We start from the raw sequence: 27,716 nt of genomic DNA, 5'->3' as shown, positions 1-27,716 counted from the left end.
TTTGCAATAATATGTAGGGATGCCATCCGTCCTGATTTAGCAGGACATGTCCTGATTTTGAGATCCATTTGGAGCGTCCTGATTTATTTTTCATATTTGAGCATTTGTCCTGATTTTTCTGAATGATGCCGGATATTCAAAAAGGAAGCAAACTGTTCAGTACCTTCATCTTGACTCCGGGAAGAAACGAACTTATTTCGAACGATTTTTTTCTTTGGTTGAATCTTAATGAGAGAAATTGTCTAGTCGTTGAAATCGTTAAACGTTTTTTGACATTTAAGTTTATTTCAAACAGTTTACTAGTTTCATTTTTTAAGGTATCTACTAACGCCTAATAAATCAAAGTTGCAAAATTGAATCGTTCGAGAAATACGTTAAATATGAGGCTTTTGGCGTATTCTGAAGTGCAAATCTCAAATTACGTGTTTTATTTATTGATACCTCAAAAAATAACAATAGCTTAGAACAAATTTTTTGCTGGAAAAAACTCCGACGAAATGGTAACCCTAATAATATGAGTTCAACGAGCAGTGACTGTGACATGGGTGGCGCTTGTCTTCGGGTTGTCTTCCAGATGTTTGCACTATCGGAGGGGCTATGTATGAAATGCCCAGCCGGGGCAGCCGCGCCACTTCAATGTTGCACGCCTGATGGCAATGCTGCGTACCTGTAGAGTGTTTAGGATATTTGCATCCTAATTTGGATTTCTTGAGTTAGCGATGGCTGGCTGGGAAAACCCAGTCAGGTCGCAATAAACAGACTCTTTTTGAGTGGTCGATGGGCCAATTGGACTAGGTCCGAAAGCGTCGAGCTCTTAAGTCAGGATGATGTATTATCGGTAATTACATGGGTTTTTATACATATTTAGATTTCGTAACTTATATGTGCCAGAAAGGGCGCTGTAGAGAAAAAGATATGAGACGGCTGGAGTGACCAATACGAATACGAAATTGCTTATTCTTACTTTATTGACCGTATGTTAAGCGCCTGAGTTTGTTATTTGATGCCTCCGCGTTACATGCTATCGGCCCTAGCGCGTCGCAAGTAGGTGGAAACGAAAGCGATAGATCGATGCAACTTGGTGACGAGTGTTTTCCAGTTGTGTTGTTTATTATTGCATAACTATGCGTTTTGTGTTTTGGTCGTTGCTTCTGTGCTGGTCGAGTAAATTAGTTTGTTTTCATTGGATTTATATTTTTATGGCACTACTCTTTTTATGGTATGCTACATCATCCCCCTTTGGGAGAATAATATAATGGAATGAAATTATTCTGAGAAAAAAGTCTTTCTCCAGTTGTCTCTTACAGAATTTTGATGTTGTATTTTATGTTTGTTACAGTGATTTATTACACTCTCTTTTTTTTTTTCATTTTATTTGTACTTATACATAGGTATTTTGTGTGTGGTAATTATATGAATTGTTGCTCAGGCTTTCATTATTCTATTCATATGGACTGTCATTGTTTTTCCTGTGGTTATATTTGTTGTCTTGCAATTTGGCTCTTCTATTGCGGTTATTGTGTATGGTTCTAAATAGTATGCATCTATTTTTTTTCTTGCTTCGTTTTTCACATATAATTTGTCGTTTATTGTTAGTTGAATTGGATATATAGTTGTATCAAAATTATCTTTTCGTTTTTCTTTTTGCCAAATCAATTTTTGTCTTGCTGATTGGTGGGATGTTTTGAGTTTATATTGTAATTCGTTCTTGTAAGAGTCGAAGTTGTAGATTGGTCCGTTGTTAGTTTCAAGTAAATCTTGTGGTAGATTGGCTAGTTTCTCGAATGATGTGTATTTATGGTCCGTATGTGGTGTCGTGTTATATGTGAATTCGTAGTATTTTGTCCAGTCATCCCAATCGGTTTGGTACTCGTTGGTGAAAGATCTCAGATATTCGTTAAGACATCTGTGGTTTCTCTCCAAGGCTCCAATCGATTGTGGGTGATATGGTGTTGAAAATGTTTGTTTTATTTTTAGTAGTTTGCAGATTTGTTCAAGCACCTCATTGTTATATTCAGTACCTTGATCAGATCGCAAACCTATGAAATTTCCGTAGATCAGAATAAATTTTTCTATTAATGCCTTTGCTATTGTTTTTGCTTCCTTGTTTTCAGTTGGAATCAAGGATATGTATTTTGTTCAATCGCACTGAATGGTAATGCAGTATCGATTGTTGTTAATTGTTCTGGGTAAGGGTCCTACTGTGTCTATGGAAATGATTTCGAAAGCAGTGGACGGTGTCGTTGTTATTGTCATCGGTTGCTTTGTGTGTCTTATTACTTTATTTTTCTTGCACAATTTGCACGCGTTCACGAATTGGGCAATAGTTTGTTTCATTTTATACCATCTATATTTCTCTCGGAGTCTAAGGTACAGGCGATGTTGTCCTATATGACCTCCTGTTGGTGTATTATGATGCTTGTATAAAATGGTTTGGATATCTTCCGTATTGTTTATAAGGATTGGTTCTTTGTATATAATTATTTTTAGTTTCTTTAATCGTCGCAATCTTTTTGAATAGATTGACTGGTATCAGTTTAAAAATTATATCGTCTTCTGATATTGCTACTTTATTTGCGCATATTCCTTTTTATTTGTTTTCGATTTCTGGAAGAGCAAGCTTTAATGCCTGACTTCTATTTTTAACCTCTTGTTGCACTAATGCCGGAAGGGTATTGTTCATTGTATCATTTTTCGATTTTGCTTCTTTATTTGTGCTACTTTGTTTCGATTTGTTTTCAATTTCTAGAAGAGCAAGCTCTGATGCTTGACTTCCATTTCTAACCTCTTGTTGCACTAATGCAGGAAGGGCTATGTTCATTATATTATGTTTTGCGCTTTTTTCTTTTGGTTTGTTTTCAATTTCTGGAAGAGCAAGCTCTAATGCTTGACTTCCATTTCTAACCTCTTGGTGCACAAATGCATGAAGGGTTCTGTTTCTGTTTGAAATTATGTATTTAATTATGTGTTTCTCTACGGCTGTCGACAGTTTCATTACCTTTTTTATTTCCGTAGGATTATTTGTTTCGTAGCATAAGAGTTGATCAGGCGCTTTTATTTCTTTTATTTCTTCATTGTTGTTTTTTTTTATGTTTATTTTATTTTTTGTCATTGACCTAGTGTTAACTAGAAACATATTTTTATTTTTTTATTCTTCAGATGTAGTAACTATACTAGTCTGTGTTGGGACTTGTTGTGGTCGAAATTTCCTGCAATTTTTGTATTGCAGCGTGTATGTTTGAAAAATTTCCCGCTTTGAGTATGATTTTGTTATCGTTGTTGTAAATAGAATTTATAAGTGTTTCCACCCCGCTTTTAGTAGCCATTTGGTTAGCTTTTTCGGTTGGGATTTTCTCTTCTATATATTTTGTGGCGAGCTGTAGAGTGAGTTTCTCTACCTCGTCACACAGGTCGCTTATTGTGCCTGTTTGTTTAAGGGCTTTCAATTTGCCTCCTATTTGGTCGGATGTCACTTTAGAGGAACAATGTTCCGTTATTTTGGTAATGAGTTGAGTGATATTCTCGACTCCTGAAATCGTCTGTCGGGCTTTGCCTGTCAATCTTGTTTTAATAAATTTTAAAACTGTTTCGTGTGCTGTGGTTTTTTGTGCCGTGGTTGCTTCACTAAAATCTTCGTCAACAGTGTCTATGAAGAGACTTACTGCGTCGAGAAAAGCGTTTAAGTTATCTGGGGTCCCGTCGTAAATTTGAATGAGGGATGTCCCCAGTTTGATATCGACCTTAGGTGTCATTTTTGTGACGATTTGTGTGCTTATTGTAGATTTTTCTTTTGAAATGTTTATATCGCTATTCGCACTGTGAATGCGGGTTGGTATTTTCAATAAAAAGGTTTTCCTGGGAATATCAGGTTCACTGTCGTATTCCCTATAAATAATTTGCGTGTTATTCAAAATTACTATACATTTGTTGTAGATTTCTTTTAGGTTTGCGTAGTGTTCGCACTTTTCGTTCCATTTAGCCGTTCCTATTCTGTTTTCTAAGGAATTTATTATTCTCTTATATTCCCTGAATAGTTCTTGTAATTGAGAGGTTTTGAATTCTATACCTTGTAGGGTTCTTGCTCTCGATCTACTTTTGTTCAAGTTTATGTATTCCTTTTTTATAAATGACTCTATTTGCTTTAGACGTTCCATCCGTCGATTTATAGTAATAGTTATAAGTCGATTCCTTTCTTGTCGAGTTAGTCATTTAAAGTCATAAAAGGCTCTTCTTTAATAGTCCCCTGAATATAAAAAGCTGAGAGTGTGTATGTAGATCGTAAACACCGTTTTCAGTCGTGTAGGAACAGTATATTTTTCATCATGAAAATATTTTTGATCGTAAAAGACTTTCAATTTTAAAAGTAAATATTTGAAGGCTATAACAAATTCGTCTTCGGTTTGGCTAGAGAACTTTTACTCACTTTATCAGGATTTTGCGTTTCTTCTTTTTGGTGGTTACTCTTCTAGTTGCTGCTACTATGTTTTTGTGGCTGTTGATGCTGTCGTTATGTTTTTTTTTGTAGTTTCGGCGGCAGTGGTGTTGCTGTGTTGTTGATATGTGTTGTTGCTGGTTTGTTACTGCCTCTGCTGATTGCGCTGCTTCTCTTGTCGATTCTCGTGAAGCGAATTTTTCTTGCTGGTTCGCCGACGGGTTTTTTCAGCTGACTTGCTAATATCCGTACGAGGTCCGCGTCGAACACACGTCGTATTCCCCACTAGTGTTGGTTTTGTTGATTAGCCGAGGTGCTTGCCTGCTGCCTGGCTGGTTCAGGTGGTGTCGATTTCCTTCGCTGGGTGATTTGGCTGCTTTTTGCCGCGTTTTGCCATTTGTGTATAGCCGCGAGTCTCCTCAAGTTTAATGACTCTAATAGTGGTCCGTGTTTGGTGTCCGTTATGCTGATCCGTTGTTTTGTCATTGGTGTGGCTCGATGGATGTGCCACGCGGTTGCTCTCGCTGTTTGTATACTAGTTGCTTTTGTTGTCGGTGGTGTATTTCAAACTACGTCCAGTTTGTCCATGCTTCTAGCTAACTTGAATGCGCGCTTGCGTTCCCTCCTTTTTAGCCTCGAGTGTAAGCATAAGTTGTATAATTACCGTAGCTGTAATGATGTATATCAGAATTTCGTGGTTCTCGAGTAATTCACTATGGTATCCTTGCGTGTTTACTATGCTTATCTGTGGGTCTCCGTTATGTGAGACTGACGATTTAGAGTTCTTTGTTCCCATTTTGTTACTGGGTTTAGTAAGCTATGCCTATGATTTGTCCGCCTATTTGGTTTTTGTTTGCTTCATGGTGGGTCATAATCCCCATCCTAGTGAAGATTATTAAGTGACCGGTTATTGTTGGTAACAATACTGCTGCCCACTTTGTCAGTTCATTTTTCTTAGTAGATATTGTTTCCATGAACGCACTAAAGTTCGTCGCACTTTTGTTGACTTGCACTAAGTTTTCGTGTTTTTCTTGCACTAGGTGTTCTTCTTGTAGTGCTTTAATAAGTTTTTTCACATGCACATTGTCTTTTAATTTTACGAGGGTGCCCGTTTGGCGAGCCTCTTCCAATTTGATTAGCGTATTCTTTACTAATACAGCCATCTTGGGTTATCCATGGTAATGGTGTTGCTGCGAGGCACTGATTCTGGTATCCATTCTGCTTAGTTTGTAGCACTGCTGTGTATCCACAGTTAAGTATAAATTTTTGTAACCAGTCCCTCAAAGTTCACTTACACAGATTTCTGATTTTCGTTTCACTTCTTGATGGCCCACTCTTTTTTTTTTGGTGTTTCCATTCTTCATAAAGGCACATTTTTTGTCACTTTATTGATGCTTTTCTAAATTGTATGTTATCTCGCATTTTATCAATTTTAGTTTTTTTTTTTCGCACGCACCTCTTCTTATGCGCAAGTGTCCGCGACAATTCTGCTGTTTTTCTTCCTTAAAACTTTTATTTTCAGCTACAGGAATTTACACTGTTCGCGCGTTTCGCGAACTTCTCTGCAATCCGGTGATTTGCAGGTTTTTAACCGACGGTCGCCATTTAGGATATTTGCATCCTAATTTGGATTTCTTGAGTTAGCGATGGCTGGCTGGGAAAACCCAGTCAGGTCGCAATAAACAGACTCCTTTTGAGTGGTCGATGGGCCAATTGGACTAGGTCCGAAAGCGTCGAGCTCTTAAGTCAGGATGATGTATTATCGGTAATTACATGGGTTTTTATACATATTTAGATTTCGTAACTTATATGTGCCAGAAAGGGTGCTGTAGAGAAAAAGATATGAGACGGCTGGAGTGACCAATACGAATACGAAATTGCTTATTCTTACTTTATTGACCGTATGTTAAGCGCCTGAGTTTGTTATTTGATGCCTCCGCGTTGCATGCTATCGGCCCTAGCGCGTCGCAAGTAGGTGGAAACGAAAGCGATAGATCGATGCAACTTGGTGACGAGTGTTTTCCAGTTGTGTTGTTTATTATTGCATAACTATGCGTTTTGTGTTTTGGTCGTTGCTTCGGTGCTGGTCGAGTAAATTAGTTTGTTTTCATTGGATTTATATTTTTATGGCACTACTCTTTTTATGGTATGCTACAAGTGCCTTTCCTATGGCTGGTCTTGGCATTCGGCGGCCAACGTGGAGTAGCTTGATCGGGTTGTTATTGGAGTTATCTGGGCGATTTCAGTAGAACTGCTCGAGGTGGGTCAGGGTGCGCCATGGGAGGATGGACAGAGCGCTTGCGGTGCGGCCAATATCATTTCAATTTTGCTACCGTATATCTAACAACGTTATATAGTAGATCCAGCTATCTTATCTATTCCAAGTTTTCACTGGTATTTTATTCGATGGTACGCTCCAATTTTATGATTTTACTAGCTTTTGGACGAATGTTGCAAAACCTGAACAATTTTTTTTTAAATCAATTTTGAAAATCTCGTTGGTCGGCATAACAATAGACCATACGATTGAATGTTGATAGCGATTGTTTTTGCATTTTGTAAATGAACTTCGAACTCTGTTTTGTTTGATATGCATATTGACATTTTTCTAAGTTTTTTTTGGCTTTGAAGGCATGCAACTTTGCCAGTTTTTATACTCAGTAGGTATATAAAATTTTCCGCGAATTACAAAGTCCGCGCTTTTTAGGCAAATATCCTTAGCCGGTAACCCTAGTCGGTTTTCTTCCCCGAACCGGATTATTACTCGAGAAAAGAATGGTGCATAAGTAACCGCGTTTTACATTAGGTTTTGCTCGCGGTATTTTGACTGCGCTCAGTGTGACTATCCTCATACATCGGTTTCGAAGTTCAATGACCAAACATCAATGACCTTACATCGTATAATGCTCGGGTGTGCCTCGTATTGGCTCTCTGGTCAGAGACTTTTTTCCCCCTCACTTGCTTTATCGGTTATTTGAGCGCTTATTCATCATGTCACGAAACAACGCGGTATGATATTTACCACTGGTACCAGTAGTTTGCTTAGTTTGCGTTTAGCGTGCGGTTGTTGCGTTTACGAAATCCATCTGTTTCTAGGTAAATTTAAAAAGTTCACGGGATGAAACGCGAAGTTTGGTGTGATACAGACTGTTAACGATTGTAGGTTGGCGAAGATAACTAGAAACTTCAATTCTCCTGTATGCCGATGCAGCGATCGTGGCGTGGTTCTATTTATATCGTCTCCTGGTGACCGGTTGCCCAGAGACCGAGAAGTAACCATTTCGTGCGCGAATTGGTGTAGAAAAGATCGCACCATCAACCTCGATGGATCCAGATCAATTTCTTTCCATTAACACTAATTCCTTCCTTTAATACTTGTGGATGATGCAGAGGATTCCTCGGTCTCTAGTAGCAACAAGTATTAAACTAACACTCCCGATATCCCTTCCTCTAGTGATCTGCATTGGGCGTGGCCAGCTACGTTATTGACCAGGGAAAAGAAAGATCACCAGGAATTGTACACTGAAAATGGCTTGCCACTCCTATGCACCATTTTGACGGTTCTTTGTGCAATTTCAGCTGATTCTGGTCAATCGCGGGCAACATACGGGCGATCAAATATGCTATGCTATGCTATATTATCGATACACACAAACACATTGTCTGAATCCGAGCAGAACAAACAAAAAGATAACAAAAAATGGTAAATAGGTGAGGGAAAATTGATATATATATATATATATATATAATGTTGCTTCTGTCTAAATGTATTTATTATATTAGGGAGCTCACATAAAATCCTTCAAGGGGCGATAGAGGACCATGTTTGATGAAAAAAATCCTTCTACTCATATGGTCAAAAGTCAACTACTGCAGAGTTATTCACCAATTTCAGTTTTTGGTTATGTTTGCCTTAAACGAGCAGAAAATCGTGAATTCTACCACACTAAACGAAGGTGAGGATTGCTTTTAAAGTGAAATAGTATCTAAACTAAAAGAATTAGGTGCTTGGTGTCAGAGAACAACTAGTAGAGTAGACTCCAATGTTTAATTTGGTTAACAACAAACTCCATGTTTATCACACATTTCAGAGAGAAAATTGCTGTTAAGTTCTCAAAAACATTTGATTTCATATTTGTTCCTTTCTAAAGGCTTCTTGTTCTTCCTAATTCGACATTTTTGAGACACTATTTTCTCAGCTTTTCAAGAAAACCAACAGAATTGAGCTAGCTATCATACTTCTTGTGATAGACCTCGTTAAAGGTAAACAAAACCGAAAACTAGAAGAAGAGAATAACTCTTCAGTAGTTAAATTTTGACCTTATGCGCAGAATTTTTTTCATCAAATAGGGTCCTCTATCCCTTAAAGGATTTGATTAAAAGTGAGCTACCTTACACCCTGTATACATCGTCATATGATTTGTAACGACTACCTAAGTGAGAAGCATTCATTAGCCTAACAAAGATTTATGAATATTGTGGGAAGTTTTTTTTTCATTTTAAGAAAAATACCGAAAATACCGGTTTTTTCGTCTCTCCAATACCGGTATTTCGGTATTGAAAAAAATATCGGTTTTACCGGTTTTTGTTTTACCGGTAAACCACCCTACTATGCGAGTATGTTACACTCATCGCAAGAAGTTCGCAAAATAACACCATATGCGATTAAACACATACGTTGTTCATACAGCAATACGATACTGATGTGCCATAGAACTTCATACGAGGTAATCCGTGCAATCTTATGCGACTTCTGGTTTTCTGGGTCGTCTATGAATTGTAAGAAAATGAAAAAAGAGATTTTTGACAAAAATTGCGTGACTTTGCAATAAAGAGGGGGCTACAGAGCGGGGGGTATTCCAATCGACAACAAAATTGGGATTTTTCCAAAGAGACAATAGATGAATAATTCCCTCAACTTTTAGCAAAATCTGTGATGGTCGTGTCCAAGTGGCATGTACACTTCGTATGGAATGACCCATACTCCGTTCCAAATTGTGAATAATAATGAATAATTTCAAGAAAGGTGCAACTTAATTTCCGAAAAATTACTATGAATTCCCTTCAATTCCAGTACAATATATACATAATTGGAGGAAATAAGTATCCGAACAAAATGAATCTGAAAGTAGCTGCCGACATCTGCCTTTCCGCGAGATATGTTCTCTTGAAAATTGTGTCATAAAATTGCAAAAACAGACATAACTCCTCCAAATTAAGAGATAACGATACACTTTCTCCTGAAAAAATGTAACAATTAATCTTAGTATGAAGTTTGCAGAGCACTTGGACAATGGCAAAATTAAGATAACAGCGTTTTCACGCAAAAACACATTTTGAAGGGGTGCTTTACTTTTATACCTTATAATTTTGTCAGGTTAAGAGATAAAATTTTCCAATCCTCTACAAACTTGCTCAAAATAGTTAGTTCTACAATGTGTCGGAAGAAATTTACCAAGTTCATCAAGAAATAAAAGTTATTTTTTTTTGGTGTACACCCCCCTAAAACAAAAAAAAAATATCATCCAAATGAAGTACTCATAAAACTGAGAAACTTTCTAGAAGACATCGAAATGCTAGAATCGTGCGTCACAAACACCAATGTCCTACTATTTTTGATTTCGTCCCACTGTGCCCCGTGGCCTAAGCTCAGTCCGACAGACGGTAATTTTGCTGAAGACACTTTGTTTCTATCTCTCGAAAATCGACGGTAAATTTATCCCAGGATTCATGAGATTTTTGATAAAAAATGCACTTTTTCAAACTGAAATAAGTTCTGTACATTTTGTTTTATATTTGAAAAATACACCAGCGCTCAATTCATACATGGCTCGGTGCAGTACTGTTGCCTGTGCCTGGGTTTTCTTTCAAAACATTAGTTCAATAACATTCTAACAGCAGATCGTTAAACTGTCTGAAAAAGGAGGTTGTTATACCTTCAAGGCATCAAAATAGTCTATGCTCATGGAAACAAACATCAGTTGACTTATTGAAACGGGAAGATTTTGGCAATTTTTTTTTGTCACTGCACGCAAAAGTTGAAGTCTTGTACAATCATTGTGTCTTCCCGATTCGCACAAATGTTGCACAGAAATCGCACAATAAATATGTGAAACGCATAACGCAACAGTTGTACTGCGAATACTTTGACAAAGAATGAAATCAGAATATGTATCATATACCGACACTTTATTTCTCACGTCAAGTGTATTATGTCGAATTCGTTTTTACGGCAGGACTATCCCGTCCCGGACTACGCTTTACAGCTGAAAAAAAAAATACTTTCCGAGCAGTTGCAATGATGTGCGTAATACCAGATGTAGCTGTCACTTTTGTTTTGGTCATTATCGCCATTGTCTTTTATCGCGTTTGTGCTACTGTACGAAAAATTTGCCAATTTACTGAAAAATTACAAAATAACAATATAAAATAAATAAAATTCAACCTGATGTTTGACGCGCGAAGAACGATAATGAAAGCAAACCGATTTTGACACATTTTTTTTTTATTTTGACACATACGTGTAAATGTGTTGGTGCCTTCAAAACTGCACTCTGTTTCTTGCGCGGACTGTCCGGGACAGAAAAAGGGTAGTCCGGGATAGTCCGGAAAATGTGAAAAAAACAGTGATAGGACAAAGTGTAGTCCGCGGGGTAGCTACACCGCAAAAAAGAAAACGACATTAGTGACTGCTACTCATGGAGCAGTGCAAGCAGCAAACAACTACTTGTGAACTCACTAGATTTAAACAGCTATAATACTCGATCGATTCATCTCGATAGATTTGGTCATTAAAAAGTACCATTGAATGATTTGCAAAAAAAAAAACGAAACTAAATTCTGTTCACAACATTTTGTAATCAACGCTAGCTTCACCGCAAAACTAGCAAAACCCTCTTTTCCACAAAGCCACAAAAGCGTTGCCGATTTTTTATGGCAACACTTGTAAATTGTGAATAATTATTATTTGTCATCCTTTGCACGCGCTTTTTTCTCAAGCGACGAGAGAAAATTCTCTCTCGCTAGTAGAATTTCCATGTACGTGCAGCCTTGTCGCACAGACACGTCACATACAATTTGCTGGTTGCTCTTTCGCTTCTCTTTCGGTTCGTATTGCGACGCGCAAGGTCTCGTCGCTTTACGAAATGAGCAAGATACCCGAGCTGAACATACTTGATACCAGTGTTGTTAGTGTCACTCATACTGGCGGTGCCTGCTTGCTGCGGGTAATGGATGAAGAAGAAAGAGTATCTCGAAAGCGTGTGTGCAAAAGATTTGAGAAGAGTAGCATATGTCTCGTTCTCAAGCAGAAATGAGGAGAAAGGTTTTGCTTCTCGCTCGCTTTGCAATGCTGCTTGATACCAGTTGAAACTGTTTAAGTGTAGTAGTTAGGAGCTGCCAAATACATTGAAAAAACGCTAGAGCAGTAATTGCGTTATGCCCAACACGCAATCATTGTACTGGTTCCAAATTACATCAACTTTTGCGCTGAAAACGCACAAATTTGTACTGGTTTTACACCATCCAACTTTTGCGTGTTCTACGCATATTTGTCCCATGTTCCAAATCAAGCAAACGATAAAAACGATTTCAAAGATTTACAATACTTTTCTGCATTGCGCATTGACAAATGCAATTATGGGTTTCTAACCAGTTTTACCTTACAATATAGTGTTTTCAATGAATCTAGTTAAATGTTTTCCGATTCAACTCTTTTTCTCATAAAAATACCTCCTGGAACAATAATGCCAGGAAATTTGCCATCCATTAGGAAACTTCTACACATATCAGTCCACCGCGTACATTCGATGTTTACTAATACAAAGTTCGTACTGAAGAAACAAGGCTAAGTTTTCAGGAGAATGATCACGCCAATTTTGCTGTGGTCAAACTCAAGTGGCGATAGTCAAAAAGAAAATTTAGTTAATTGAATGAGTATTAAGTGACCTACCGTGAGGCGCCCTCATTCCGTGCGGCTCCTTATTCCGTGCACTCCGTATCAAAATGTGAAAAAATATCAAATATAAGAAGATGTTTCGAAAAGTAATGTTTGTTGGTGAATTTCTGTATACTATCTGCCATCCTGTGTAAATTTTTGACGTTTAATTGTACGCAATGCCACGAAAAGAAGAAGAAAACAACAATACGATCGACGAATTTCAGTTTTATTTTTCAAGCTTAACGAGTGTATTAAGAACGAGCAGAGAATATAACGTGTTGTTTTTCGGTGTTCTATAAAGTATTTCCGTGAAAAAGTGTATGAATTGTTTTTTGCAGGTAGCATTTTATAATCTGGTTCAATATTGCATTGTTTTACTTTGTTTTAGTGTTGAATTTTTCAAAATATATGTGAACGGATTTTGGAAACCTTCTCTCTGCGCAGGTGCCTAATTCCACGCAACTCGCTCGACAATATGGGGAAAGCAGAGAAACTATATACCGCAGCACAAATGGGTAAAGCTTTGGAGAATATCCGAAAGGACATTCTGTACGTAGTACGGCAAAGCTGTTTGGAATCCCAGCGAGTTCTCTGCAGGACAGACGGAACAATCGGTATCTCAATAACACAGCTGGAAAGCCACCCGTTATCTCGCAAGTCGTTGAAGAGGAAATCGAGAAGTGGATAATAAACATGGCCAGAGCAGGATTCCCCGTCAGCACCAAACACTTGAAAGTTTGTGTTGCTCAATATTTGAAAACAACAAAAACTGAGAACCCGTTTAAGGATGGTGTCCCTGGTAAGAAGTGGGTGAGCGGTTACATATGTCGCCACCCAAACATTTCTAGGAGAGTTGCCAGTGCATTATCGAAACAAAGATGTGTTGTTAATGAGAAACACATTCGAAAATGGTTCCGGGAAGTGCATGATTACCTTGTTCAAGAAAACTTGATGCATGTAATGGAACATCCTGAACAAATTTTCAACATGGACGAGACAGCTGTCAGAACCATTCCAACCAGAGAAATAGTACAAGCGGAGTCCAACGGAAAACATGTTCATGCGAGAGTTGGAAACTCTGACAAAGAGTCTTACACGGCTCTTTTCGCTGCAAACGCAGCGGGTAGACTAGCTCCTCCGATGATTATTTACCCGTACAAACAGAGAATGCCACACGAAATCTACCAAAATCTTCCAAAAGGATGGGCGGCCGGCAAAACGGAATCAGGGTGGATGAACAGAGACTAGTTTCATCTCTATCTGCGTGACGTGTTTTATCCGTGGCTTGTCATTTTCGTTGATGGACATACATCCCATGTTTCAATTAACTTAACAACGTTCTGTAAAGAGGAAAACATACTCTTAATTTGTCTTTTCCCCAACACCACTCAGGTTACACAGCCTCTGGATGTGAGCTTTTTTAGACCTCTCAAACATTTCTGGAATCAGATGTTGGTTGAGTGGAGAATCAAAAACGCTGGAGCTCTGCTTCCCAGGAAGGAAATCGCTCCTTTAATAAAAATGGCTGTTGATAAAATGTCGAATATGCAAACAATTTTTTCAAATGGATTCGCACGTTGCGGTCTCTATCCGTATGATAAAAATGCTGTATGTTACGCTTCTCTTGTCCGCGATCATCAACATAAACTAGCATTGTTCGGAACATTTGTTTTGACAATCCAGAAAGGATCCACCACCAACCAACATCAATGAAAATTTGCAACTGGAATTAGAGTCCTTCATGACACATCAGCAGCTCGTAATGTTTAATCGCAGTGAAGCATTTGGGAAATGGCTTGGTTCTGTCGAAGACACCAATTTGTACAAAGTTTGGCAACAGATTAAGTTGAAATCAACCAGTCCACCGCTCGAACCACGCTCGGCTATGAATAGCAACGAAGAAAATTCAATTGAATCTGGAATGACATCGATTCTGGACACCGACGACGAGGAACCGTTTGCAGGATTTGATGATTCTAACACAAATGGTAAGCTTAAAACCGTTTTAATTAAGTTAACTGCAAAAATATAATTTTAGCAAATCTCAACTCATCTGTATCTGGTAAAAAATGTTTGAAGCGAAACATATCCGACGCTTTTCGAAAGTGTTTCCAGTATCCAACGGCGAGAAAACAAATGCAGCCAAAGCGAGCACCGAAATTACGTCCCCCAGCTATAGCAACGAGTGATGCGTACCAACAGTATGTTAACATCCTTGAGAATCAAAGAAAAAATGAACAGATGGAGAAGGAGAAGAAGAAAAATGAAAGGATTGCTAAGAGAAAGCTGAAAGAAAATGAAATTTTGCAGAAAAAAGCAATTAAACGGCTGAAACAAATGAAATAAATAAAAAAAAATGACTAAGTCGGAATGTATGAAAAACAAAACAACTAATAAACTTATTGAAATTCTTTTTTGAAATAAACCTTGTATTTAATATTAGTTTTTTTAACAAAAAAAAATTAAATACTGTTGTATGATTGCGTAAAACATGAATTTTTGCGATGGAATTAGGAGCTTTGGACGGAATTTGGACCCTTTTCCTCACAGTGCACGGTATTAAGAGCTTGCACATTCATTAGGTTTGCTCGTTTGATTTTAATATCCGAAAGTTAATAGACACTTGCGATATTTTTCATTGAAGTAATATCTAATATGCTATCTAAATCATATTTTACATTACAAATATGATCGAATTTGAAATTTTGACAGTTTCCGAAACATTGATATTTCTAAACTGCGCGGAATTAGGGCGCCTCACGGTACCATGATTTGCGGTACCCAATTTCAAGAAATTCGAAATGTGGCTAAGCATTGCAAAAACTCTACAGTGCTCCGTAGCACTTCTCAAATAGTAAATATGGGAATTAGTGTTTAGTGGGACGAATTTGAATAGAAAATATCTAGTGGGACGAATATGCGTAGAAAATCATCGATGGGACAAACAGATTTGGTATTGTTTTTAAAGATTTTCAGAACAAACAATGTTATTTTCGAAAGTTTTTCAAAAATATACATGAAAATAGACTCTTCGGTGATGAAAAACGAAAATCGGCTAGAAGTAACATGGGACAACTATGCGTATAGAGATTGTCATTGCAGGCAGTTGGTTGCTACTCATGCAGTTTGTGTCAGGCGTGCTCGCATGTGATTGGTACATTGTTCATGGGAATTCGACCTTGAAACTTTTAATCAATTTTCACCGTTTAACAATGAACTAATAATAATAACTGAAGAACCATAAAATTGTTCATCATTTTATCATCCAACGACATATTGATTATTGTGATCCAACATTCGGTTACAGCAGTATTATTGTTAGAAATATTTCATTCCGACATCAAACCTTGGTTTTAGTTTCCGCAGAATGTATCTCGATATAGTGCTGCTATGGTTTCATTGGTAAGTCATTGGACACAGGAGAAATCATGCCGCAATTTTTGCTAACACTGTTAATCGCAAAAGCGGAATACATGTGAAACTTTCCCATTCACAATTCCCCCTCTTCAACGGCTAAATTCCCCTTTAGAGGGGAATTCACCCCCGGTTGAAAATTGCTGTGCTACACAATCCGAAGTCTGAAGAAATTTCGAGCGAAGCTTGTCCCTCATACAGAATCCAATTCGTTTTCTTCCATCTTTGTTCCAGATGAAGCCCATTACTGCGACCATATGCATCTCTATTTTATTCTCCAAATTTTACATGAAATTGGAGAAAATGAGTAATTGCAAGATTATCCCTTTCGCAAACAGAAGCAAATAGTATACGAACAAATATCGATAGTTTTTGTAACCGTACTCAGTAATAAAACATCAACAAAGCGCTTAATTAAAACGAACAATCAGAGTAGGCTGTCACTTTTACCATTGCACAATGGTCCAGAAATCAAATTTAGGGGGAAATTTGGGTCTAGAGCTCTATAGCAACATTTTGGAGAAAAACTTTATTCTACAAAGTTGTTATATATGGTACAGCGCTCATTGAAAAATTATCATAAATTAGGGTGACCAACATTTTCGATGCAATCAAGTATCTAACTTTTTTATCTTTGTAGATAGAAGAAAAATTAGTTCTACAATGTTATAGCTCCATTAATATAATCATACACGTACTTCAAATGGTGCGTATCCCTGTGTTGTCTGCTTAAACTTATCAACGAAAGTAATCAATATTGTATTATCCACTTCAATTTGTACTATTTGCGCTTGGAGATTTTGTTGCTTATTTTTTTCCGCTGTTATCTGAAAATAAAATTAAAAAAAAGGTTTAAACAGATATGCAGAATACAATAGCGGCGTTATCGGTGATGACTGTTATTTGATTGGAAATTTTGAAATGATCGTTTTTGTGGCCATGGAGCCAAATTTGGGGGGAAATTTGGGTCTAAAGCTCTATAGCAATATTTTAGAGAAAAACTTTTTTCTACAAAGTTGTTACATATGATAAAGCGCTTATTGAAAAATTATCAAAAATTAGGATGACCAAAATTTTCTATGCAATCAGGAATCTATCTTTTTTTATCTTTTTAGATAGAAGAAAAACTTGTCCTACAATGTTATAGCTCCATTAATTTTAAGTAACTTTGTCGAAAAAAGTTTCTCTCTATCTTTGAAAACAACCGATTGATATTGAAAAAACACATTTTGCGCTCTAACTTTTTCATTTCAAGTTTCACCGTAAAGCTATCTTTCAACGACTTTTAGAGCTGAAGAGAAACGATTTGCAATGCTGATATCGTTAATATCTCAATTCTACTCGAACTTATTAATGTTTTTCATCAAAAATTATGCGTTTTTCATTTGTTAGTCATTCTTTTTGAAACAAACATAAAACATATCACTTGATCTCATTTTGAGGGGCATACTTGACTCTATAAATGGAGGAATTTTTAAAAATATGTTAATTTTTTAAATTTGAGTAAATTCAATTTAAAAACATGACAAAAATTTCAATAATTTTATACATCATGCATATAAAAGCACGCAGATTTATTTATTTTATTTTTTTGTATTTTTTCTTTTAACTAAAAGTAATAAGAGCAAAATCATTTCAAATCGCCTGGAAATACGCGAAATTTTTTCGACCATTTTTGATTTGAATGAAACTTTGCACACGTATTTGGCTTAGCAAACTGAGCATTTTCCACAGGTGGAGAGATTTTTTACACCCATGAGTTACATTCTAAAAGGGCATATGCCTTTTGGCATAGGTTTTATACGAAGCATTGTAGCCCAGAAACCGTTGGTTGTATAGAAAAACTGTCTGAGAATGAGTTGTAGCGAATCGAAAATGCATCATAAAAAAAATTCCACTGTACAAAAAAAAATATTTTTTTGACCAAAAAAAATTAAAATAAACATTAAGTTTCAATTTAAAAAACAACGAGTTTTTTTTTAAGAAACTTGACGTTCATACGCAACTTTTAAAAAAAGTCCAGGATGGAGAAATGAAAAAGAATTTTTTTATGGTAGATTAATTTTTTTATGAAAATTCTAATTCAAACATTTTTCAAAATATTTGTATTCTGATGATTTCAAAAGATGCAGAAAGTCATTTTGAATCAAAAAGCTCTTGGTAGTAAACATTCTAAAGGCATTGGTTTTCGAGTTATTATAAATTTAAGCTCGAAAAATTATAATTATTTAGGAAAATACACGTTTTTCTTAATTTGTCCATGGTTCTCCAGCAAAAACCATACTTTCATTGGAATGCTTGATCAAAAATATACAATTCATTTTTTGACAACAAAACGATTGGGCGAACGGTTCTCAAGAAAAGAGTTAAATGTTCTAAGTGATATGAATATATATAAGAATGAAATATTTATTTTCGAGTTTTATTATCTTAGGAACATATTTTTTTATGACATAGATACTTTATAGAGCGGGGGCCTAGTGTGGTTGGTAACGTCTCCGCCAACCACGCTCGACGCCTGGGTTCGAATCCCACCGCCGATATAGGTGTCGATGGTTGTGAGGTGGCGTGATCCACTCACAACCAACCCAACTGGTCTAGATTCAATCCTAGCCGACACCGGGAGATTTTCTGAGGCGAAAAATTCTTTGGGATCACGCCTTCCATCGCATGAGGAAGTAAAGCCGTTGGCGCCGGTCCGTTAATAAACGGGTCGTGGGTTAGGGTCCTGGGTGTGGAGTCGCCTCCCTGGGCGTCGGTGATTGGCCACAACAGTGGCGGAACTAGACCGACGGAAAATAAGCGAGAATAAAAAAAAAAAAATAGATACTTTACAGAACTAGTTTCACCTTATATTTTATATACATCATAAGTAAATGATTCGTCATCTTTTGGAAACAGCTTCGTTTGTATCTTATTTTCTAAAATCGAAACAAAAGAGTAATACTTTTGTGTGGCAGCTATTATTATAGATTTTTAGAAAATATTGCTCCATTCTGTTTCTCCTTGTTCATATTCTTCATATTATACCCAACTAAATGACATTTTTGATGAATTTTTATTACTTTTCTGATTAGACCAATCGTACAATTATTTTGCGCTTGTAATGGGATGTTCATGTTCTTTAGCTAAACTTGCATTTCCTGTCATTCGTTTTAATATGCCACCAATTGCATCGCATGGGCCTTTACCATGAGAAGTTTTGGAAAGGAAAGAAATTCAAAGATTATTCAACACTATACCTGCTTTGATCAAAATATATGGCCTCAACATGATTTAAATGTGGTATCGTACTATCTGAACGTTCCCGGTATCGCTCGTGATTGAATTGTTCGAAATTAAGAGTCATTTCTTTTATTTCGCTATTTCTTAAGCACTAACATTATGTCAAATTTCATATTTTACACTTTAATTACAACATCAATATTTTAGAACCCAAAGAGTGAATATACCTTTATTGGATTAAGCATTCATGTAAATCTATTTTTACAAATAATAAGTTTGAATGAGAAAGGCTGAGTCTGACCGCTAGGTGGAATAATTTAGGTTTTTATAAAACATTCGGCAAGGGGGAACGTGTAGGTAGGCTAAGGTTTAGCGCTTGAGTTATTTATCCAATCGTTTTGTTGTCAAAGAATGAATTGTATATTTTTGATCAAGCATTCCAATGAACGTATGGTTTTTGCTGGAGAACCATGGACAAATTAAGAAAAACGTATATTTTCCGAAATAAAAATAATTTTTCGAGCTTAAATTGAAAATAACTCGAAAACCGATGCCTTTATAATGTTTACTACCAAGAGCTTTTTGATTCAAAATGACTCTTTGCATCTTTTAAAATCATCAGAAAACAAATATTTTGGAAAAAGTTTAAATTAGAATTTTTATTAAAAAATTAATCTACCATAAAAAAAATATTTTTCATTTCTCCATACTGGACTTTTTTTAAAAAGTTGCGTATTAACGTCAAATTTCTTCAAAAAAAACAAAAAAAAATCAACTCTTTATTTTTTAATTGAAATTTAATGTTTATTTTTAATTTTTTTAGGTCAAAAAATTTTTTTTTACAGTGTATATTTTTTTTATAGTGCATTTTTAATTCCCTACAACTCATTCTCAGACAGTTTTTCTATACAACCAACGGTTTCTGGGCTACAATGCTTCGAATAAAACCTATGCCAAAAGGCATACGCCCTTTTAGAATGTAACTCATGGGTGTAAAAACTCTCCATCTATGAAAAATGCTCAGTTTGCTAAGCCAAATACGTGTGCAAAGTTTCATTCAAATCAAAAATGGTCGATATTCGACCATAGGTCATTTGGCGCAATCTTGCTCATAACCTTTAATTTGATCCAAAAAGATCGAAAACCGATCAACTGGTACAAAAGTTATGAATTTTTGGAAATAAAATATATCCAATATAGTCGTTTTTATCGTCACCCTAATATTTGATGATTTTTCAATAAGCGCTTTATCATATTTAGCAACTTTGTAGAAGAAAGTTTTTCTCTAAAATATTGCAATAGAGCTCTAGACCCAAAATTCCTCCTAAATTTGGTTTCTGGACCATTGTGCAGTGCACACTGGGCCAGAAATGGAATCTAGCGGAACAAAATTATTAGCGATCTCAGGGTTTGATCAATCGGTATCCGATCTTCTACAAAGTTTCTTGGCATAGTTAGGGCTTCATCTTGGGTGTTTGAATTAGTTCAGAATTCAGACGCGAAGGTGGCGTTCGATGCCAACTTCTTTCCCTTATTCGCTAAAGCCTTGCGGCTTTCGACAAAGTTGTATATCTCTAAATTCTATGAAACTTTACAGAATATACAAAAATTCTAACTCTTCAATTTTCAAAGATGAACGATTTTTTGTGAAATTTGTCTGAATTTCACGTTTTATTGTGACAATTTTATGAGTTCATTCGAATTGAATAATTACGTCGTTTTCTTCCGAGTACAGAAGTTTTTGAAGTACTTAAGTGAAAATATTACACAAAATTTGAATAAAAAAATACATAATTTTGTGAATTAGATATCTCATAGGATAGCAAGTATTAGCAAACCATGATTTCTTTAAAAATTGTCCAACAAAAAATCTTTATTTTCTGAAATTTTTAAAGATGTGTTTTTGTGTGTTTTTATGATATTTCAGTTTGAATATAACCATAGGTTTCATGTAAAAATGCAATTGCTATGTAAAAATACAATTGCTATGTGCATGGAATACACGGTCCAGTACTCTGATACTCTATCCAACCAGCAGTCTTCAGCAAAGTTTCTCAGTGTAATAAGAACTACAACTTGACGCTCGTCATATGTCCGCAGAGACGACGCCACCTTCGCGACTAAATTTCGAACTAATTCAAACAACCAAAATGAAGCCCTAACTATGCCAAGAAACTTTGTAGAAGATCGTAAACCGATTGGTCGTCCATACAAACGAGAATTTGCGAGCGGTTTCATGTTGGCTACTGCTCTAGCAAATGCGTGAATAACAAAGAGGTCAGAACAGTCCAATGTCGTAGACAGTAATTTTGTCCTTCAAAAAAATACACCCTTTTAAATTAAAAGCCCAATAATAAAATTATAAAATATATATTTCGAAAAGCCCACTTTTCAAAATTTCGATTTTTTTTTTCGAAAACTACACACACATTGATTTCTTTATAATGACAGTTAAACAGTAAAGAATAAAAAAATTGTCAAAAAATCAATTTTTTAATTTTTTTCAGTGTACACTGGGGTCGCTTTTTACGCGGGTTGTTTCTTTTAACAACATCGCGGATTATTTCCACTCGATTCGGAAGATTATCTGTGCGCGGTATCAAATAAATTTAGTATAAGTATATCCAATCTAATCTTTCAAATGCGGTACAACCAACCGCGTAAAAAGCGTCCCCAGTGTAAATTTCTTTGTAAGGACAAAATTTTTATCTACAACTTTGTCGAAAATGTCACACCGTTCAAATCAACCGCTCTGGTTTGTAATCAACAATACCATTTTTACCTAAACCGTTATCACAAATTAGTCGTCATTCGAGAAAAAATAACTTATAGCACAAACAACATCTCGGGGGATTTCGGCTAAGCGGTCTTTTAATTTGGAAACACCTATTTGATTCTGTCCAACGTTTCAACACCGGTTGGTGTCTTCATCAGGGAAACTATATTTTGTTTAAATAAGTTGGATTTTAACAATTTTCTTTTTTTTTTATACAAACATTGTCTACTTACAAATGCTAAGGTTCCTCGTCCTATGGCTTTTTAAAGCTTATAACGGTGTGAGAAATTATGTGGTTTAGTCTGTTGTTTGTGGTTTTAAATTAAATATTTCTTACTGCTATTCTGTTTTGCTATTTTAAAAATCTGTGGTTGTTCTAACTGGCTACGTTCACTTTTGGCTATTGGGAATTAAAATCTTGGCTATTGCTGTTTGAGCTACCAGCATCTCACGACAAAATGGTACATAAAACCAATTGCTTCGGGAAGGATGCTGAACTACCACTTATGCCACAAAATGCGACAAAAAGTCTATGTAGCGAAAAACTTCATTCATCGGGTCATGCTTTTATCACGCAATAGCAGCATACAACATCAAAAAACCACAATACACCAGCATCTGCGAAACAACAACTTCCCAAAAACACTGATAAACAGGCTCAAGGTGCATTTTCCAATCAGATTAAACCGACGTTTCGTGAGCCGCGTCTCCTAATCGTCACTGATCCATTGACTAATCACCAGCCAGGTACTGAAGCATCCTACCTGAACATTCATGTTATCGCTCATGTTACACCGATTCTTTACTGAAATTCATCGGTTCTGCCATCCCAATGCAACACCAAGGCATCGCATTTGATCGGTTTAATGTGATGGTTATTGCCCCGAGGAGTTCCACACCCAAATTTCTGGAAATTCGCTCTATACATGCTGTCAATAAAGATGGAAATATGGCAACCATATTTCTGCCCAACTGCTTACATTTTCCATCTACCACTTATTGATTCTAATACCAACAATTCTGTTACCTACTTTTTAGTTGGGTTGCCCTAAAAGAGCTGAAATAGAGTAAACATTCTTTAATTACTATTGATCTATTTTCGAATAAATATATTTATCAATGGAGAAACCAACCCTTAACCGGGAAAACTGAGAGAACCGGAAAAAAAAAACCTGGATTTGTTTGGAACCGGGAAAAACCGGGAATTTCACTGAATATTACAAGCCGGGGTGAGATTGTCAGCAATCTCATGGCGATCACTAAAATTTCTTGAATAAGTTTTCTCGAAAACGACCAAGAAAGACTGGTCTTCTGACCCGGAGGAGATGGCTGACAGGTCACGGGCTGGATGGCACAATCTCACTCCGGCTGCCAGTATATTCGACTCATTTCTCACAGTGCTTATATCAGTTTTGTTTTTTTTTTTATCTTTCTCTTGGAAGCTAACTTGACCACGGTAAGTAACTGTCAAACGGCTCGAATTTTGCCTAGAGCAAATGGTTCACAAAGATAATCTCGCGGGAACTGTAGTTGACAGATTTCGCCAAGAATACTCACAACTGTTGGGTATGCATTCGACGGAGACATTGCTGACTTCCTACCGCCGTAGTGAAAAACGCCTTGATACTTTCTGTAGAGATTTAGGCAAGAAACGTCCTAACTTGACCGTGTTTATTAAGGAGATTTAGATCCAGCGGTTGGTGTACGATGCAGTACAGGATGCCGGTGGTGAAGACGAAATTTATATCACCAAGTTGTTAATCTATTACGCTCGCGTTTCACATAGCCGATATGTTGAATTGTTGAAGACAAAGAAGAAGGAGAATTCAGATCAAGATGTAGAGGCCAGAAAGAATGCCACGGCCCGTGCTCTTGAAGCTAATGTGTTTAAGTGTAATTCTTTTATATATTGAATCTTAGGTGGTTGAGGTAACAACGGTTCCTACAAACTTAATTTGGCCTAGGAGTCCCCGGTAATGAGTATTATATGCGTTGTTTATAAGTTTTAGAAATTCTACGCCCTTGCGAGCGGCCGTCTGGCAGTTAACCGGAACATTCGCCATGGCGGACGAAAACACGCGTGCAGGCATGTTTCCAAGCTTTTTTCTGTGTTTTTTATTAATTCCTCCTTCGTTTTCGCGACAAAATTGTTGGAATAGATCTTGCACTTCAAGTTTGCCCAGAAATTCTCGATGGGACGCAGCTGGGGGACGTTGGGCGGATTCGCCGACTTCGGTACCACATCGATATTCAGCCGCTCCATCTCCTCCAACGATCGCTTCGAGTAGTGGGCCGACGCCAAATCTGGCCAGAACTCCGCGTCTTCGCCCTTATGGTATTTCTTGATAAACGACGCAACTTCTGGCAGGCACTTCGTACTATAAATTTCCTCGTTCACGGCCAGCCCGGAGCAAAAGAAGAGCAACTTTGGCATCCCTTTCTCGCTGATTGTCAACCACAGCCGCACCTTCTTGGGGAACTTGGTCTGTGAAGTATACTTCACCTCGGTGCTCCCTTTTTTCGTAGGGGAGGTAAAATACGAAGTGCCCTACTAATCGTTGTCATCTAGGGTTAGATAGGTCTCGTCGTCCATCACCACTGCCACATCGCGATTTGCCGGCGAAATCGACTTGACCATCTTAAACCGCTGTCGCTGCGTCATTGCCTGCAGCTCCGAGACTAGCACCAGTGGACGGGACTGCCGCTTCCTGACATGTATGCCCATGTTTTCCGAAAACTTTTTCACTGTTTTACTGCATGCACCAACCTCCCGGCCAAGTGCACGCAGTGATTTAGCCACTTTTCCCTCGGTCTTCCTCTTCAGCATCCTTTGAAGCTTCTTGTCGTTCAGGGTCGTTGGCCGTCCGGAACTGGGCTTTCTTTCGATGCTTTGATCGTTGTCCAATTGTGGCATACCCGGCGTCTACAAAGTGCCGCACGATGTCCGTTTTTGACATGGCGGGGTACCATTTTTTTACCCCAAACGTTATCCTCTTGGAAAAGATGACGTCCGTCACATTTTTCGAATTTCTGCAACAATATCTCTGGATAAGCCTGAACACGCTTAAAAAGTGACTATATTAGAATGTTATTCGATAATGGGATGTAAATCGACAGTCACGCTTTTTTAATCCTTAACTGTATGAAAAAATGCAGAATTCTGAAGTACAAATAACCGGGAAAAATATTTGAATGAACCGGGAAAAACCGGGAAAAAACTGGGAATTTAATATCGAGTTTTGAGTGGCCACCCTGCTTAACGTTTGTTTTCAGTATAATGTGCACTTTCAATGAATATCTTATATTGTGTGTAAGCATTTTAAATTTAATTTTGATGCCATGATGAATTTATGATCGGTAGGCAAAATTTTGCCGGCAGCACTCCCCTGATGGCAACCAAGAATATCGGACAGCAATATCGAGTCGCAATATCGAAATAACGATAATATCAACTATATCAACTGCGCCAATATCGGTCAAGAATATCGATATTGTGACGAGCGAATATCGATAATATCAAATATCGATAAAATATCAACAACCCTATCCGATGCTGACAGAAAGACTAGCAAAAATGCTTACACATGACTATCCACAATACCACATAGCATGCAGACAAACAAACACAGTTAACCAATTTCTCTCGAGAGTGAAAGACCCACTCGATAAATCAGACTGTCACAGCGTTGTTTACAAAATACCATGTAGCAACTGCAATAGCTGCTACATTGGTATGACATCAAACAAACTCAACACAAGACTATTGCACCACAAATCCAACATGAAACGTGTAGATGAGATCATGGATGGTGCAATGGTACCCACACAACAACAACAATAGAAGTGATGAGAGAGAAAACTGCACTCATACAACATTGCGTTGACTTCAAACACAAATTCAACCTAGACATCACCACAATTGTAGTTCGTAGTAGAACAGTTAACACACTCCCGTTCTTAGAGATGTGTCACATATACACCACACAACACGTAGTAAATAAGAGAACGGACATCGCTGGTCTAAACACAGTTTATGCCTCCCTTCTAACTCAGATGTCAAACAATAGTCCATCTCTCTCTAAAAATAGCTCAAACAGCAATAGCCAAGATATTAATTCCCAATAGCCAGAAGTGAACGTAGCCAGTTAGAACAACCACAAATTTTTAAAATAGCAAAACAGAATAGCAGTAAGAAATATTTAATTTAGCACCACAAACAACAGACTAAACCACATAATTTCTCATAGTTAGCCAAATTATCAATGTCACCACCACACAACTGCACCAAACACACCGTTATAAGCTTTAAAAAGCCATAGGACGAGGAACCTTAGCATTTGTAAGTAGACAATGTTTGTATAAAAAAAAGAAAATTGTTAAAATCCAACTTATTTAAACAAAATATAGTTTCCCTGATGAAGGCACCAACCGGTGTTGAAACGTTGGACAGAATCAAATAAGTGTTTCCAAATTAAAAGACCGCTTAGCCGAAATCCCCCAATATCAATATTACGGTCGATTCCCAAATTATACAAACAACATCTTCAGTTTATAGGAACATCTGTGCAAAGTTTCAAGCAAATCAAAACTGGTCAATAAAAATGGTTGCCTTTTTTGTGCACCATACCGATAATTCTGTTTTTTTTTGTTGTTTTATGTTTAGACAAAACAACCATCTGCTGCTTCACCTATGAGTCAAACAAACCGTTCTGACTCTAACAATATTTCATGTGATTTATTTTAACTTCTGAAATTATTGCTTTCACAAAGAATTGACATGAGTGGTTTCAAAAAGTTTTTTTTAGTAAAGAAACAATTTAAAATATTATAGATTGATTATAGTTAGGTTAAACTGTGTGAATGTAGTAAAAGCTGTTCCTATCTGATGCTCAAATGTTTATAAGTTGTCGTCAAAATGTCGCCTCAGATCCTCTCAGAAAAGCAATATGTTGAACATCATGGGACATCTTAAATAGGTAGAACTAATGTTTGAAGTTGATGGTTGCTCTGAAACTGGGCTCCTACGCATTATTGTGGAAAACATCAACTGGGTCTACTTATGAAAAAGTTGGTCACTCAGTTATTTGTTCCCTGGTGCACATTGAAATTTAGAGCTCGTGCTGAGACATGGAGATGATAGCGAATTTACAATCGTCTATGAACGAGAAAATTTTAACTCTTCAATTGAGTATTTAGTTCATCCTTAAAAGGACCATTTGTTTTTTAATACAATTTAGGATATGATCCTGATCCCATCTCTGTGCTATACCCGACATTGAAAGCTGTTTTCGCACTAAAAATTTGACGGCAGACAGATTTTGATTTCCTACACACCCCCGTTTGTGTGTTGCCAAAATTTGGCAGTTTTTCACTGGAGGAATGACCGCTACCGCACAGAAGCAGCTTTTTACTAGAAGAGGTAATACAAAGTTGTTACATATGATAAAGCGCTTATTGAAAAATTATCAAAAATTAGGGTGACCAACATTTTCGATGCAAAAAAGTATCTAAGTTTTTTATCTTGTAGATAGAAGAAAAATTAAGGGAACTAACTCCGAAATAGGGTGACCATAAAAAACGACTGTGTTCGATGTATTTAATTTAAAAAAAAAATATAACTTTAGAACCTGCTGATCGATTTTCAGTCTTTTTTGGATCAAATTAAAGGTAATTAAAAAATATCAAAAAAAAAATCTGGGCGTTTTTATATGCATAATGTGTAAAATTATTGAAATTTTTGTCTTGTTTTTAAATTGAATTTACCTCAAATTTGAAGAATAACATATTTTCAAAAGTTCCCCCCATTTATAGAGTCGAGCATGCCCTTCAAAATGAGACTAAGAGATATTTTTTATATTTGCCACTATTTTTTTTATGAAAAATATTAATAATTTTGAGTAATATATATATATATATATATATATATATAT

The 27,716-nt window shown here is 36.7% G+C and overlaps 1 protein-coding gene across 1 annotated transcript in view; it reads right to left on the bottom strand.

The window, feature by feature from the left end:
- Positions 1-27,716, bottom strand: part of LOC129727668 (uncharacterized) — a 205,970-nt gene that overhangs the window by 88,350 nt on the left and 89,904 nt on the right. Inside the window, exon 3 of the mRNA XM_055685709.1 lies at positions 16,484-16,612. Within this exon, the coding sequence (XP_055541684.1) occupies positions 16,484-16,612 (129 nt within the window). The remainder of the gene's footprint in view (positions 1-16,483; positions 16,613-27,716) is intronic.

This window comes from Wyeomyia smithii, chromosome 3 (assembly GCF_029784165.1).
Source record: "Wyeomyia smithii strain HCP4-BCI-WySm-NY-G18 chromosome 3, ASM2978416v1, whole genome shotgun sequence".
Lineage (NCBI taxonomy): Eukaryota > Metazoa > Arthropoda > Insecta > Diptera > Culicidae > Wyeomyia > Wyeomyia smithii.
This window is presented reverse-complemented; position numbering and strand designations above follow the sequence as displayed.